Here is an 11,404-nt window from a genome sequence, read left to right as displayed (position 1 = left end):
GATGTCTCATTCATACCCCTTCAGTTTGAGCAGAGGAATTACTTTAATGTGATCGATTACGAGGATACCTGGTTGAAAAAAACAACAGGAGTGATTTACAAAAAAAGGGTTTAATGGAAAAAGAAATTAGAGGCACAGATGAAGAAACGAATGGAACTCGAAAGAACATTAGACCTAATGAAATTTCATCCTTATGCATCTAATTATGAAAACTTATCACTCAAGATAAAATAGATACATTCACAATGATAAACTGGACATTCTTAAGTCCACAAGTCAGATGTATTTAAAATGTAAAATATATAACATAATGGCGACAAGAAACTCTACCTACATCATGTTACTTCTGAAAATACAAATATTTTATGCTAGGAGAGTTGTGGATCTACTCTTTAAGTATAAGAGGTTGCTTTTGTTGCACAAGAACTTATAAATTACAGTATTTTCTGGTATCAGGCTTTGGCAATTTTTTCGAGTCTTAGAGGATGAGCCATCATTTTATGAGAGATCATCGGCATTAGTTACTTTCCTTGCTTGCATAAAGTCTTGAATGGAAGTAAAATTAATCAGAAGAGAATGCTTTGAGTGAAGAAAATAGACTAAAAATTTCCCTATCGTAAAAACTGATTGAAAGTGCATGGATGGATGGATAAGCATGGGGCATAAGTTGTTTTTCGGGGGGAAAAATTATCCCTATAGGAATTGTCATTAGTGCTCCAAAGAATGAGTAGTGTACGTGGTAAAATGTGGACGCATCATAAAATAGTTTACATTTTTTCTTTTGTATTTTTTTTTTTATTTCGATGTTTTGGGTGTCGATTTAGAATATTCAATGAGGGTGTGCTTTTGCACCAATCTCAAAATGATTCTTGTTCAAATCATGTGCATAAGTAGCAGAGGAACTGCAGAATGATGTGATGCTTGGGGATTTTTGAAGAAATGTCCTAAAATTGCAATTATCAATCCACTAATGAGTTGTTCTCCGAACAACTAATTAAGTATAGATCTGGGCGAAGTTCAGGATAGAACTCAATTTGAATTACCCAGTTGGTTATGAATGGTTTGACATCCTCTACATTAAAATGTAACCTGGCTCATCAACAAAGGTGATATGGTTAAATTGGAGCCAGTGTATCCTTTTTCTAGAGTTTTATTGTTTGGTAAGTCGACAATGAACATGATTATGGTATTTTCCCTTGGTTAGACCAAAACTAAGGGAACTTGATTGAATCTGAGTAACAGGCAAGAATAAAGGTTCCCTGAAATAAATAGTTGAACGATGATCCCTCTTCTAATGAGCGTTGCAAGAAAAGAAAATGATCGCATTACTTTCTACTTGATGAGACCAGTACGTACCTTCGATGTTCCAAGTGTTGACAAAGAATTGTTGGCAGACTGCATGATTCGAAGAAGATAACGATGTTAATTGGCGTCTCTCCTAAGTCTAATCGTTTCTAGTTAGAATCGTAGACTCAAAGTGTACAACCAGAGCTTTGAAGAGACCAGGAAACATCATAATACTTAATGTGAGAGGTGGTCACAAGTTGTGTCTGAAGGTTTTACATGGTCATGACTGGAAATTAGTCGAGAGCAGATCATGAAACATTTTCACCTTCCAACATCCTATACATCAAATTAAACTGCCGGACGTGAAGATGAATTGAAGGCAGAGACTTACATCATGAGTCACTCATTTAACAATACAGTTGTCGTAACTCAAATGTACATAGAAAGAAAAGAAGTGACCTTTCACTAACGACCGATTCTGAGGCTCTCTTTGACGAAATGAATAGTGACACTATGTGAGCTTCAGGACTGCATCAGTATTTTGAGAAATTAGATATAAACACTAACATGAATGGCAGGAGGAGTAAACGTTAACAACCGTCGTTTTTCACAAAATTTGTTATCTACTCAGTTTCAGTCAGTAGTCAGTAGGTATAGGTATCGCCTTGATGATGGGGTCATATTGAAATAACGTATCAGTAAATTGAAATACCAAGACCAAGTATTTATACACCATCATTTCACTGCAAAAGTGAAAGAGAAACGATCACTTTCTACTATCTTTGACTTTTTAATACTACTAGGGGGCTACGCCCCCTGGCCGCTCCGCGGCCCAACCGCCCCGGAAGCGCTCCGCGCATCCAGACGGCGCTTCGCGCCGCATTCTTACTGATATCTTTATTCACCTGGGAGGGATGAAAACAGTAAAAAGAAAGCAAGCCATATTTTCCGGTAGTAAGGTCGCAAACCAAGCAACCAAGTGTTCTTTCTGAATGAAACTTATTTTGGTTTGTTGCGAGAAAAATACACTTTCGCAGAAACGCGGGAAATATTCAATTCTCTTTAATGCGATGGATCTCTATATTAGGATTCATTCACCCACTTTCATCAATGAACGTTTAAATTAAATCATGTGAATGAAACTTCGTTTTCACGTACCCACTCATAACCGCAGTATTATGTGTAAAAAGAAGCTTCATTTGGTTCCTGTAGTAAACTGCCGATTTTTTAAATGTAAAATACAATTCATACTGTAATATGAACCTTGTCGTTATGTATGCTTTTGCGTCTGCAGGGACCAGGTCACGATGGAGTTATTCCTTTTTCCTTTTTTAATTCCAAATAGACCAGATACTCAAAGCGGAAGATGTTTGGTTTGGAGAGATGGACACGGAAACAAAAGAACACATTTGCATGGGTACCTCCCTGCCGCGCTCCCACATTCAAGGGTGTTAGCTCACCCTCGTCACCGGTGACATTTATTGGCGTTTTAGGAGGCTGCCGCCTGTCCCAAAGAATATCGAAGACGCTCACTTGTCTTTCAAGAGAATCCGTGCTATTTCTGCGCAATCTGACAACCCCCAGTTCTGCTCCAATTTCGCGAATTTGGAAAAAAGGCAATTACTCTCAATCTGGATGAAAATTTCAAAAATCGGGCTTCGAGGTGCACGTGTGCGTATTAGGCTCCATCAATTCGTATGAAGCACGTATGAAGATCTATGCTGAGAGTTCAATGGTATGCTCTGCACACCTTCACATAGACACGGTTAATTTTTCAGACTTTTCGCGATAACTCTTCATATTGTAAATATTTTACGGACAAAAAGCTTTCAGCATAACCATTTTGGCTTGCTCCTTCATCATGACGAATTTCAAGTTCATAGGATCAATATTAGTCACGTAATAGGCAAAAATAGATTTGCAGATTTTTCGCAATAACTCGGCTAAAAATGAAAAATTCGAAAAAAGGAGATCGAGCCTAATGACAAAACATAAAGTTTCACATCTCCGTAAAATTTTAATACTCTCGCTCTAACGGTAACTTCAGGACAGCGTGGACCAGATTTTAACAATTTTAGGGCTTACGATTTTATAATATTTTTTTTTTTTTTTTTTTTTTTTTTTGAGGTTATTCACGCGATCAACATTAATAAATGTTTTTAGCTGTGTGGATGACAAAGGGGAACACTAACTGTGAGGACACACTAAGATATCATTATACCCGAGTGTTTTGATGTCGTTTCTTTTATTTCACTTCACTTGGTAAGCGTATTTTGGTTGATGATCGGTCGAGCAAAAGCGCCGCGGTCGAGCATAATGGGCGTTGTTGTTGTTGAAAACAGTCGTCTGATTCCGACCAATCAGAGAGGAGTTGCGAAGAGTTCGCCGGATCATTAGAAAATACGAAAAATGTCATCCCGGTTCTTTGGAAGGCGGGAAATATGAAACGCGAAAGGAATTTACCGAAGTCTGAACAAAGCCAATTTTTGAAATGAGACTAGATTTATTTTCAATAGAATTAATAATAAATGATCAAATAACAGGTACATTAGAAATGAATCCGAATATTTGGCGGTCTTTCTTACATTTTAAGGTTAGACATTCGGCATTGATGCTTGTTGGATGTCATCATTCACATCGGGGTTACTCTGAACCCTACAGGCCTTTATAGACGATCAAATTCCGAACCAATTCCGATCAAAGTAGACATGCTGATGACTGGTGGTCACCATCTACATCAAATTTGACGGCCGCACTTTTTGATCAAAGTGAGATCAGACAGAGTGCCATCATTCATCATTTCCTGCCACAGGAAACGTTTCTGTCAAGTTTTCATTTTAAAATAAGCAAATTTATGAATTTCAGACTGATGACTCCCGACACTTTGATGCTACTTTGATCGGAATTGGTTCGGGAATTTGATCGTCTATAGAGGCCTTACTACTTTTTGTAGGGTTCACTTTTGGCTCCAACGTTTGCCAGAATTCCACCGTCCATCTGTTTGGTGAGCCCCGAAAAATTATGATCGCGTCAAAGCAAAATACGAAATCTTATGATCCACCCATTTTGGTTCGACCGATCATCAACCAAAATACGCTTCTAGGTTGGTGTGGTCAGTGAGTTTGATGAGAGAGTGCAGGGTAATAAAATGCCAAGATGGCTTGTGTGAGAGAAAAGGAGAGTGGGAGGGGAAAGGAAAAGAGGGTGACGGATCAGGCAGGGAGCCGAGTCGTGAGGTTCCGTGAATGGTTGATGTTTTGCGACTGTGTGCCGCGAAAATTCGAGTTATCTCGTGGCTTTATAGGTCGTCAAAGAAGTGGGCCCTTTTGAGTCTTCTCACCTCTTGACTGTTATCCAGTAGGTTGATGGCTGCAAAATTTGGATGATTGCTTAGTCTAGTCACATATTTTTTCTTGAGCTTTGAGATGTATTCTTGGACTGGTTCGATATTGGCAGTTCGAGCTATTATGTTATTGTTAACGTATTTTGGCATTCCGGAGATCATCCTCAGTGCTTTATTTTGAGAAGTCTGAATGGTCTTGATATTTGATTTGGAGGCCGTACTCCAATGTTGGCATCCATAAGCCCAGACTGGTCTTATTACAGTTTTATATATGTGCAATTTATTTCTGTAGGACAGATGTTTACACGGAAAAAAAAGTCCTGTCATTTTAATCGTCGCGACTGCTGAAGGAACAGCCCTTGGCTGTTAAAAAACGGCACAGCATCCTGGTTGTTAAAATAACATTACCTTTGTCTGTTATTACAACAGGCGCTTTGCTGTCACATTGACAGTAAATGAATGTGACAACGACAGCAAAATCTGCTCAACCTTCATCGAATAGTCTGTTACACTGGCAGCGCAGCTGCTGGCGTAAACGCCGGTTCCCCATCAGATTGACGTTCACGCTGCCTTCGATTTAACAGCGGCCGCTGCTGTCGAAATTGCAGCGTCGCTGTTCTCATGACAGCCAGTTCGTTTTTGAATTTAAATCCACGCTGCTGTCGATGTAGCAGCGCTGCTGCTCATGTAAAAGCTAAATCGCTCTTGAATTTTCATTCACACTGCTGTTAATGTAGCAGATACAATGCCAAGCAACTGTAAAAAATTATGGTCATACTTACATGCTTATGTAAATAGCTGATAACTGCTTAACTGGTTTCAAGTAAATGATACAAAAACCGTAGATAATATTCCGGTCAAAGTAACATTTACAGACTAAATCAGTTTCACAATGAGTTAATTTCACAAATATTTTAACAGTTTAAATGCACAGAAACACTACACAAAGTAAACATCTTTGCAGTTCTCGGTGGGGCAGAATTGATCATGGCCTTGGGGTCGTCAACAAATTATGTGAGGCACATTTTAAACCCTTCCTCTCCATCCGTTATTTTCTTTTTTCAAATAACCGAACTTTTCACTCGCAGCCTGGTCAGATACCGCACAGACACTGTATTACACATTGAAACACTTTACGCCATTAAGACAATGTCACGTTGGCATCATCAATAAAAAACAACGGAAGAACCAAACAGCAGATCGTGCTTATGAGTTAAAAACACCGAAAATGTATTATAAAAGGTTTCAAAAAATTCTACCAAGATTAAGATTTGCTAAATTATCACTTAATTCATTTCATTTCAATTAGCCTAAATTTCTTTGAACGAAAGAAAAGGAAAAAATTACACAATGGAATTGGGTCGGAAAGTATAGAGGACAGGGCTAATGGTATAATCTACAGGAAACGAAATCAAAAGAGTGCCTGCATATAAATATGTAAGGCACGCTAAAAATAATAATTTGATGCACTGGACGCAAACCAAATTGAGTTGAGAGTGCGTGTAATGTCGATGGTGAAGTTAAAACCAAAAAGCACAAATATACGGCAGCAGAAATTTCGAATTGAACGGATTCATGATGATGCCTCAAAAAATGGCGTCTGCCCGCAACTGATTACAGTGTGCCCAAATTTGCTTATATCGTAAGAGTTACTTTCCTATGGAGCTACTAATTTTGCAGATCGCGCACTGAGTATCAAAACTAATCACTTTCTTCGCCAAAATTCACTCGCAAACACAATTTGAGCACGATTTCGAAACGCAAGCGCAAGACTTCTCTGACTCAAAACCACTGACTGTTGAGCAAACGAAATCCCTTTAAACAATGACATGGCGGCCTCTCAGCGAACAGACTGGAATGCGGGAACAACGCCGAAGGAAGAAACAACCGAACGCCAGGCCCGGGCAGGGCCGGGCGGTTGGAGTTCTGAGAATTTCCCTGACCGGGCCCTTTGTCAGGACGGCGCGCAACCCTCGAGAAGGAGGGTGGGCAGTGTGGCGGGTAGGGTAGGAGAGGTTTTCTGCGTCACCGCTCGCAGCGGGGCGATCGACAACTGTATACAACTGCGCATGCGCGCTGCGCCGATCGCGCGGGACTGGCCGGGATGGAATGCTCCGTGCAACGGACAGCATTTTACTGTCAACTCGCTGTTAAACGAGAGGCTGCTATTTCGACACCCTCGCTGTTGCTTTAGCAGATTATTTCTGCAAATTTAACGACCTTCAAAACATTAGACCAACACCTGCACGAGTGTAAATTTAAAATCCAAACGAATGTCAAAATAACGTGTGGACTGTAAAATCAAAAGTCAATGACAGTCATTCCAAAAGCTTCAGGAACTGTTGATTTAATGACTGCGCCTGACGTTAACTCAGCAGTCGTGTGATGATGGAATAACATACAGAATGTTATTTCAAAAGCATCAATAAGATGTTGAGCTAACAGAGTTGCACACTTTTGTTTCAACATACTTAAAATGTTAAACTATCAGTCGCGACAACTAAAAGAACAGAGAAACGTCAAACAAATTTAACATTCAATGCGACTGTTAAAATGACAGGTCTTTTTTTCCGTGTATTTTTAAATAGCCAGTAGAATTTGGTAAGGAGGATTTTGATTTGCTCTTTCTTGGCTTGGATGTGGTTTTTCCATGTGAGCTTCTTATCGAGGTGGACTCCAAGATATTTATATGAATCTTTAAACTTGAATAAATTCTTGATTAAGGGTTAGTGGAGGAGGATCTCTTTTTTTGAGTGTATATGTTACTTGCGCACATTTTGGCTGGCTTAGATTAATTTTCCAGTCGTGTGCCCAGACTTCTACATCGTCCAAGTAGTTCTGCAGAGCCTCTGTCACAATGACCGGATCTATGTGCTGTTTGGCGAAGTTGGTGTCATCAGCGAAGGTTCCAATTTTGATTTCAGGATCTTTGGGGGTCGGCATGTCAGCTGTGTATATGAGATACAGAATGGGTCCAAGTATATGGAATGATTTCCGTAACCCTTGCGCGGGGGAGCGCTGCAGTCGCGGGCGGGTGACTGATTCGCGGGGGGGAGACATTCTGGCGGGGGGGCGTATGTGAATCGCGCGCGGGCACCACTGTTGTGCGCGAGGGTGACTGATCCGGGGGAGGGGGCCATTGTTTCGATTCATCGAAGAATCGATACACTACAGTGTTGCCAAGCTTATACACCAAATTTTCATGTCTATGGTTTTGAAATGGACATTACAAGTTCGAGTTTGTTCTGAAGATGGAAGAAGAAGAAGTTACTGTTGTTTGTTTACATAGTTCACGAGGAATATGGGGTTAGGTTTTATGCTTCAAATTTATGCTGACTTTAATTTCGTGAATTACTGAATATCTTAATACGTAATTTGGTGAAATTAAACGCCTATTGATTTGGAGATGGCTGCTAATGAGGGAATACGTAAGTACGTGAACTAATTTTATTTTATCGCTGACAGTCTTCCGGAACTGTAATTTGGGTAGCCCAAAACATTGCCACAGCAGATAACGTAAACAATCTTACACATCGCTATATTGAAACATTATAATTTTATGGAAGATAATGTCTGAAAGTTCTTCCAATACCTATATAAAAATATTGGTGCAATGATGTATGGTTGTGGAAAAACAGATTAAGTCGTTTCATGTCCAAAGTCCAAGAAATGGCCTCCTTGGTGTTTCGTAGGTTTAGGGAAAAAAATGAGTCGACAAAATTCATATCAGTTTACAACGCCATTCAACAGAAAATCATGTTCTAACTGTTTGATTACGTTGATTACAGATTGTTTACGTTATCTGCTTTGGCAATGTTTTGGGCTGCCCAAATTACAGTTTCGGAAGACTGTCAGCGATAAAATAAAATTAGTTCTACGTACTTACCTATTCCCCCAATAGCAGCCATCTCCAAATCAATAGGCGTTTAATTTCACCAAATTACGTATTATGATATTCAGTAATCCACGAAATTAAATTCAGCATAAATTTGAAGCATAAAACCTAACCCCATATTCCTCGTGAACTATGTAAACAAACAACAGTAACTTCTTCTTCTTCCATCTTCAGAACAAACTCGAACTTGTAATGTCCATTTCAAAACCATAGACATGAAAATTTGGTGTATAGGCTTGGCAACACTGTAGTGTATCGATTCTTCGATGAATCGAAACAATGGCCCCCTCCCCCGGATCAGTCACCCTCGCGCACAACAGTGGTGCCCGCGCGCGATTCACATACGCCTCCCCGCCAGAATGTCTCCCCCCCGCGAATCAGTCACCCGCCCGCGACTGCAGCGCTCCCCCGCGCAAGGGTTACGGAAATCATTCCATACAAGTATGCTGCCTTGCGGCACTCCTGCCAATATGTTGTAGATTTTAGACTCTTCACCTTGTTGTTTGACTGAAAATTTTCTATCGGCTAGGTAGGATTTAATGATTTTGAAGAAGTCTGGGAGCATTTTTTTTACTAGTAAGATTATCCTCTAATCACTCTAACCTTATTTACTTTAAAAAATTAAAACTGCAGAAATGCAGAACTGCTTTTTTAGTGACTTTTTAGTTTAGTAATCATTGGCAGCACTGGCAGGCAGAAGACCGTTCGAAAAACATCGATTCGTCAATTGTTGATAACTTCGTTGGTAACTCATTAAGGTGTATCTACAGCTGCGTGAAGTAAGAAATTTCTCCGCGCAGGGGGCGCCACCGCTGTGTTTTAGAGTCCGTACAGCACCACGTGAGTCCTTGAGCTTTTATAAAAGTTGAAGGAATTTCTGTTTAAATCGAAGATAAATAAGTTCTAGCTATAACATTCTTCTTCCTATTGACCCTAAAAGCAACGTGAAAAGTCATTTCTGAAGCTCTGCAATTTGATCCCAGAAAAAAGTAGGGTTAAGCATGATGACCTTGATGCAACCAATCGCGCTTGATCGCTCTCAGCAGTTGGCAGATATCTCTCTCCCACCGTGAGCTGTCTCTCTCACACTCATTGGATTCCCATAAGGAAAACGGGGATCAAATTCCAGCCTTTATTGTGCAACTTTGAAAGCTCATCTTTGACTTTACACATTCTTCAGACATGCTGCTAGAACTTATTAGCTTCAGAATTTAGAGTCTTTCTCTTCATATTTAAATAATCGCTGATTTCGGAGTCAGATTTTAGCAGCGCGACGTGGTGGATTTTTTCAGAACTAACGCTGAAGATTAACCTTAAGGTACTTCGCCAAATTTTTTTATCAACTCGAAAATCTATTTAAAAACATTGGTGAAAGATGCATGTCCCAAGGTCTCATCGTTGCCAACAGCCAATTGAGGTTATGATTTTAAATGTAAACATTGCCGAGCCGAAGCGATACCGCATCTCTCATTCTACCACGTGATAATAATTTAAAAAAATGTAATTTCGGCTTCTGAGTTGAAAATTACTCAAGTAGTTTAATTAAGAATGGAGTCTCCAATTTCCTAGCAGCTGCTTCAACTCCAAATCGTCTCCTATTTCCCAAAAAATGGGCGACAGTAACTTGAACCACCGTCAGTGCAAAGATTCTCCTCACACATATCTGGAGGTAAGTTTTTTATTCATCCTCTTTCTGCCCCATCTCGGAAGCAGTGTTTATGATCGGCAACGTTTAGAAAGAAAGGATTGCTGAGAATTTTATTTCGACGAACGTTAGCTTAAGTCTTGCATCATCCAGGTAATCTGACTCTGAAAGATGCACATGGATGCACTCAATGAAGTCCTTTGGTGTGGTTGTCAATGGGTCGTTTAGATACTCTGAGCTCAGAGTTTAAAGAAGAACTGAAAGGGTCCTCGCAAAGGACTCTTGCACTCTTTTTAGTGCTACACGCAGCCCATTGCACAGCCCAACCTCCAGAGGGTCTTTCCCTCGAAGACTCGCTTTGTGGGCCTTCTAGAATCAATCTAATCTGAGGCGGCTTATCCAGGGACTATCTCCCATCAATTGCCGTAGTAATCACGAAATTCGGCCTGTAGATCTTTAGATCAAACGGTGAACATTCACATTGTTCAAATAGGAAAATTCACAACTCTATGTTGCATTAAAAAATAACTTGGCTATTAATTCCAAAATCTGTATAGAGCGGGCTTATTAAGGTACTGTCATCCATTGATAGCTGCAAAAATCGTGGAAATCAGCCCAGTAGGAACAGCAGAACAAACTAAAAAATAAAGAAAATTGAAGTGGTCTGAGAACTCATATTAAGTAATGATGATTTCTCGCACTAGGTAAGTTAAAATCTTGTAGACACTATGTCCGACTATTAGCAAGAGGCATTTTATCATTCTTGCCTCAATATCCAACTGTGAGTTGTCTGAAGTTTGGTAATTTTACTTTCTTCATGAAATAAATTGGTCTTTTCCGTTACAGAATCAGTGGAAATTAGTGCCCTCATTCCTGAAGGTGAAAGGACTCGTAAAGCAGCATATTGACTCCTTCAATTATTTCATTAATGTTGAAATCAAGAAAATTGTCAAATCAAATGAGACCATCTTGAGTGATGTCGATCCTTTGTTTTATCTCAAGTAAGTAACCTGTGGCAGCTCTGCCTACTTATTTTATTTGGCTGTCAAATATTAGAAGTAATTTTATAAAATGCATCTTTTATGAGAATTTAAGTGAATCTTTTGGAATCAGCACCATTACCTAAAGTTCCTTGACTATTTTTTGGGTGGATGTCAAGTCATACTTAGTTGAATAAAATTGTGAAAATTTAATCCATGCTATTTATGAATTTTTCCCATGCTTGGATGTAATT

The 11,404-nt window shown here is 39.6% G+C and overlaps 2 protein-coding genes across 3 annotated transcripts in view; one reads left to right on the top strand and one right to left on the bottom strand.

Annotated features, from left to right (window-relative positions):
- LOC140224989 (venom protease-like) overlaps window positions 1–11,404 on the bottom strand; it is a 140,546-nt gene that overhangs the window by 43,843 nt on the left and 85,299 nt on the right. The gene's annotated exons all lie outside the window — the stretch shown is intronic.
- Window positions 9,269–11,171, top strand: LOC140224991 (DNA-directed RNA polymerase III subunit RPC2-like; the record flags this gene model as incomplete). Its single annotated transcript, XM_072302279.1, is given in 2 exon segments — window positions 9,269–10,194; window positions 11,017–11,171. Coding segments are annotated over 2 exon segments (215 nt in total), but the record flags the coding sequence as incomplete, so codon positions are not given.

The sequence above is a fragment of the Bemisia tabaci genome, chromosome 7, assembly GCF_918797505.1.
Source record: "Bemisia tabaci chromosome 7, PGI_BMITA_v3".
NCBI classification, from domain to species: Eukaryota; Metazoa; Arthropoda; class Insecta; order Hemiptera; family Aleyrodidae; genus Bemisia; species Bemisia tabaci.
The sequence above is the reverse complement of the archived record's forward strand: the minus strand, read 5'-3'. Positions and strand labels throughout refer to the sequence as shown.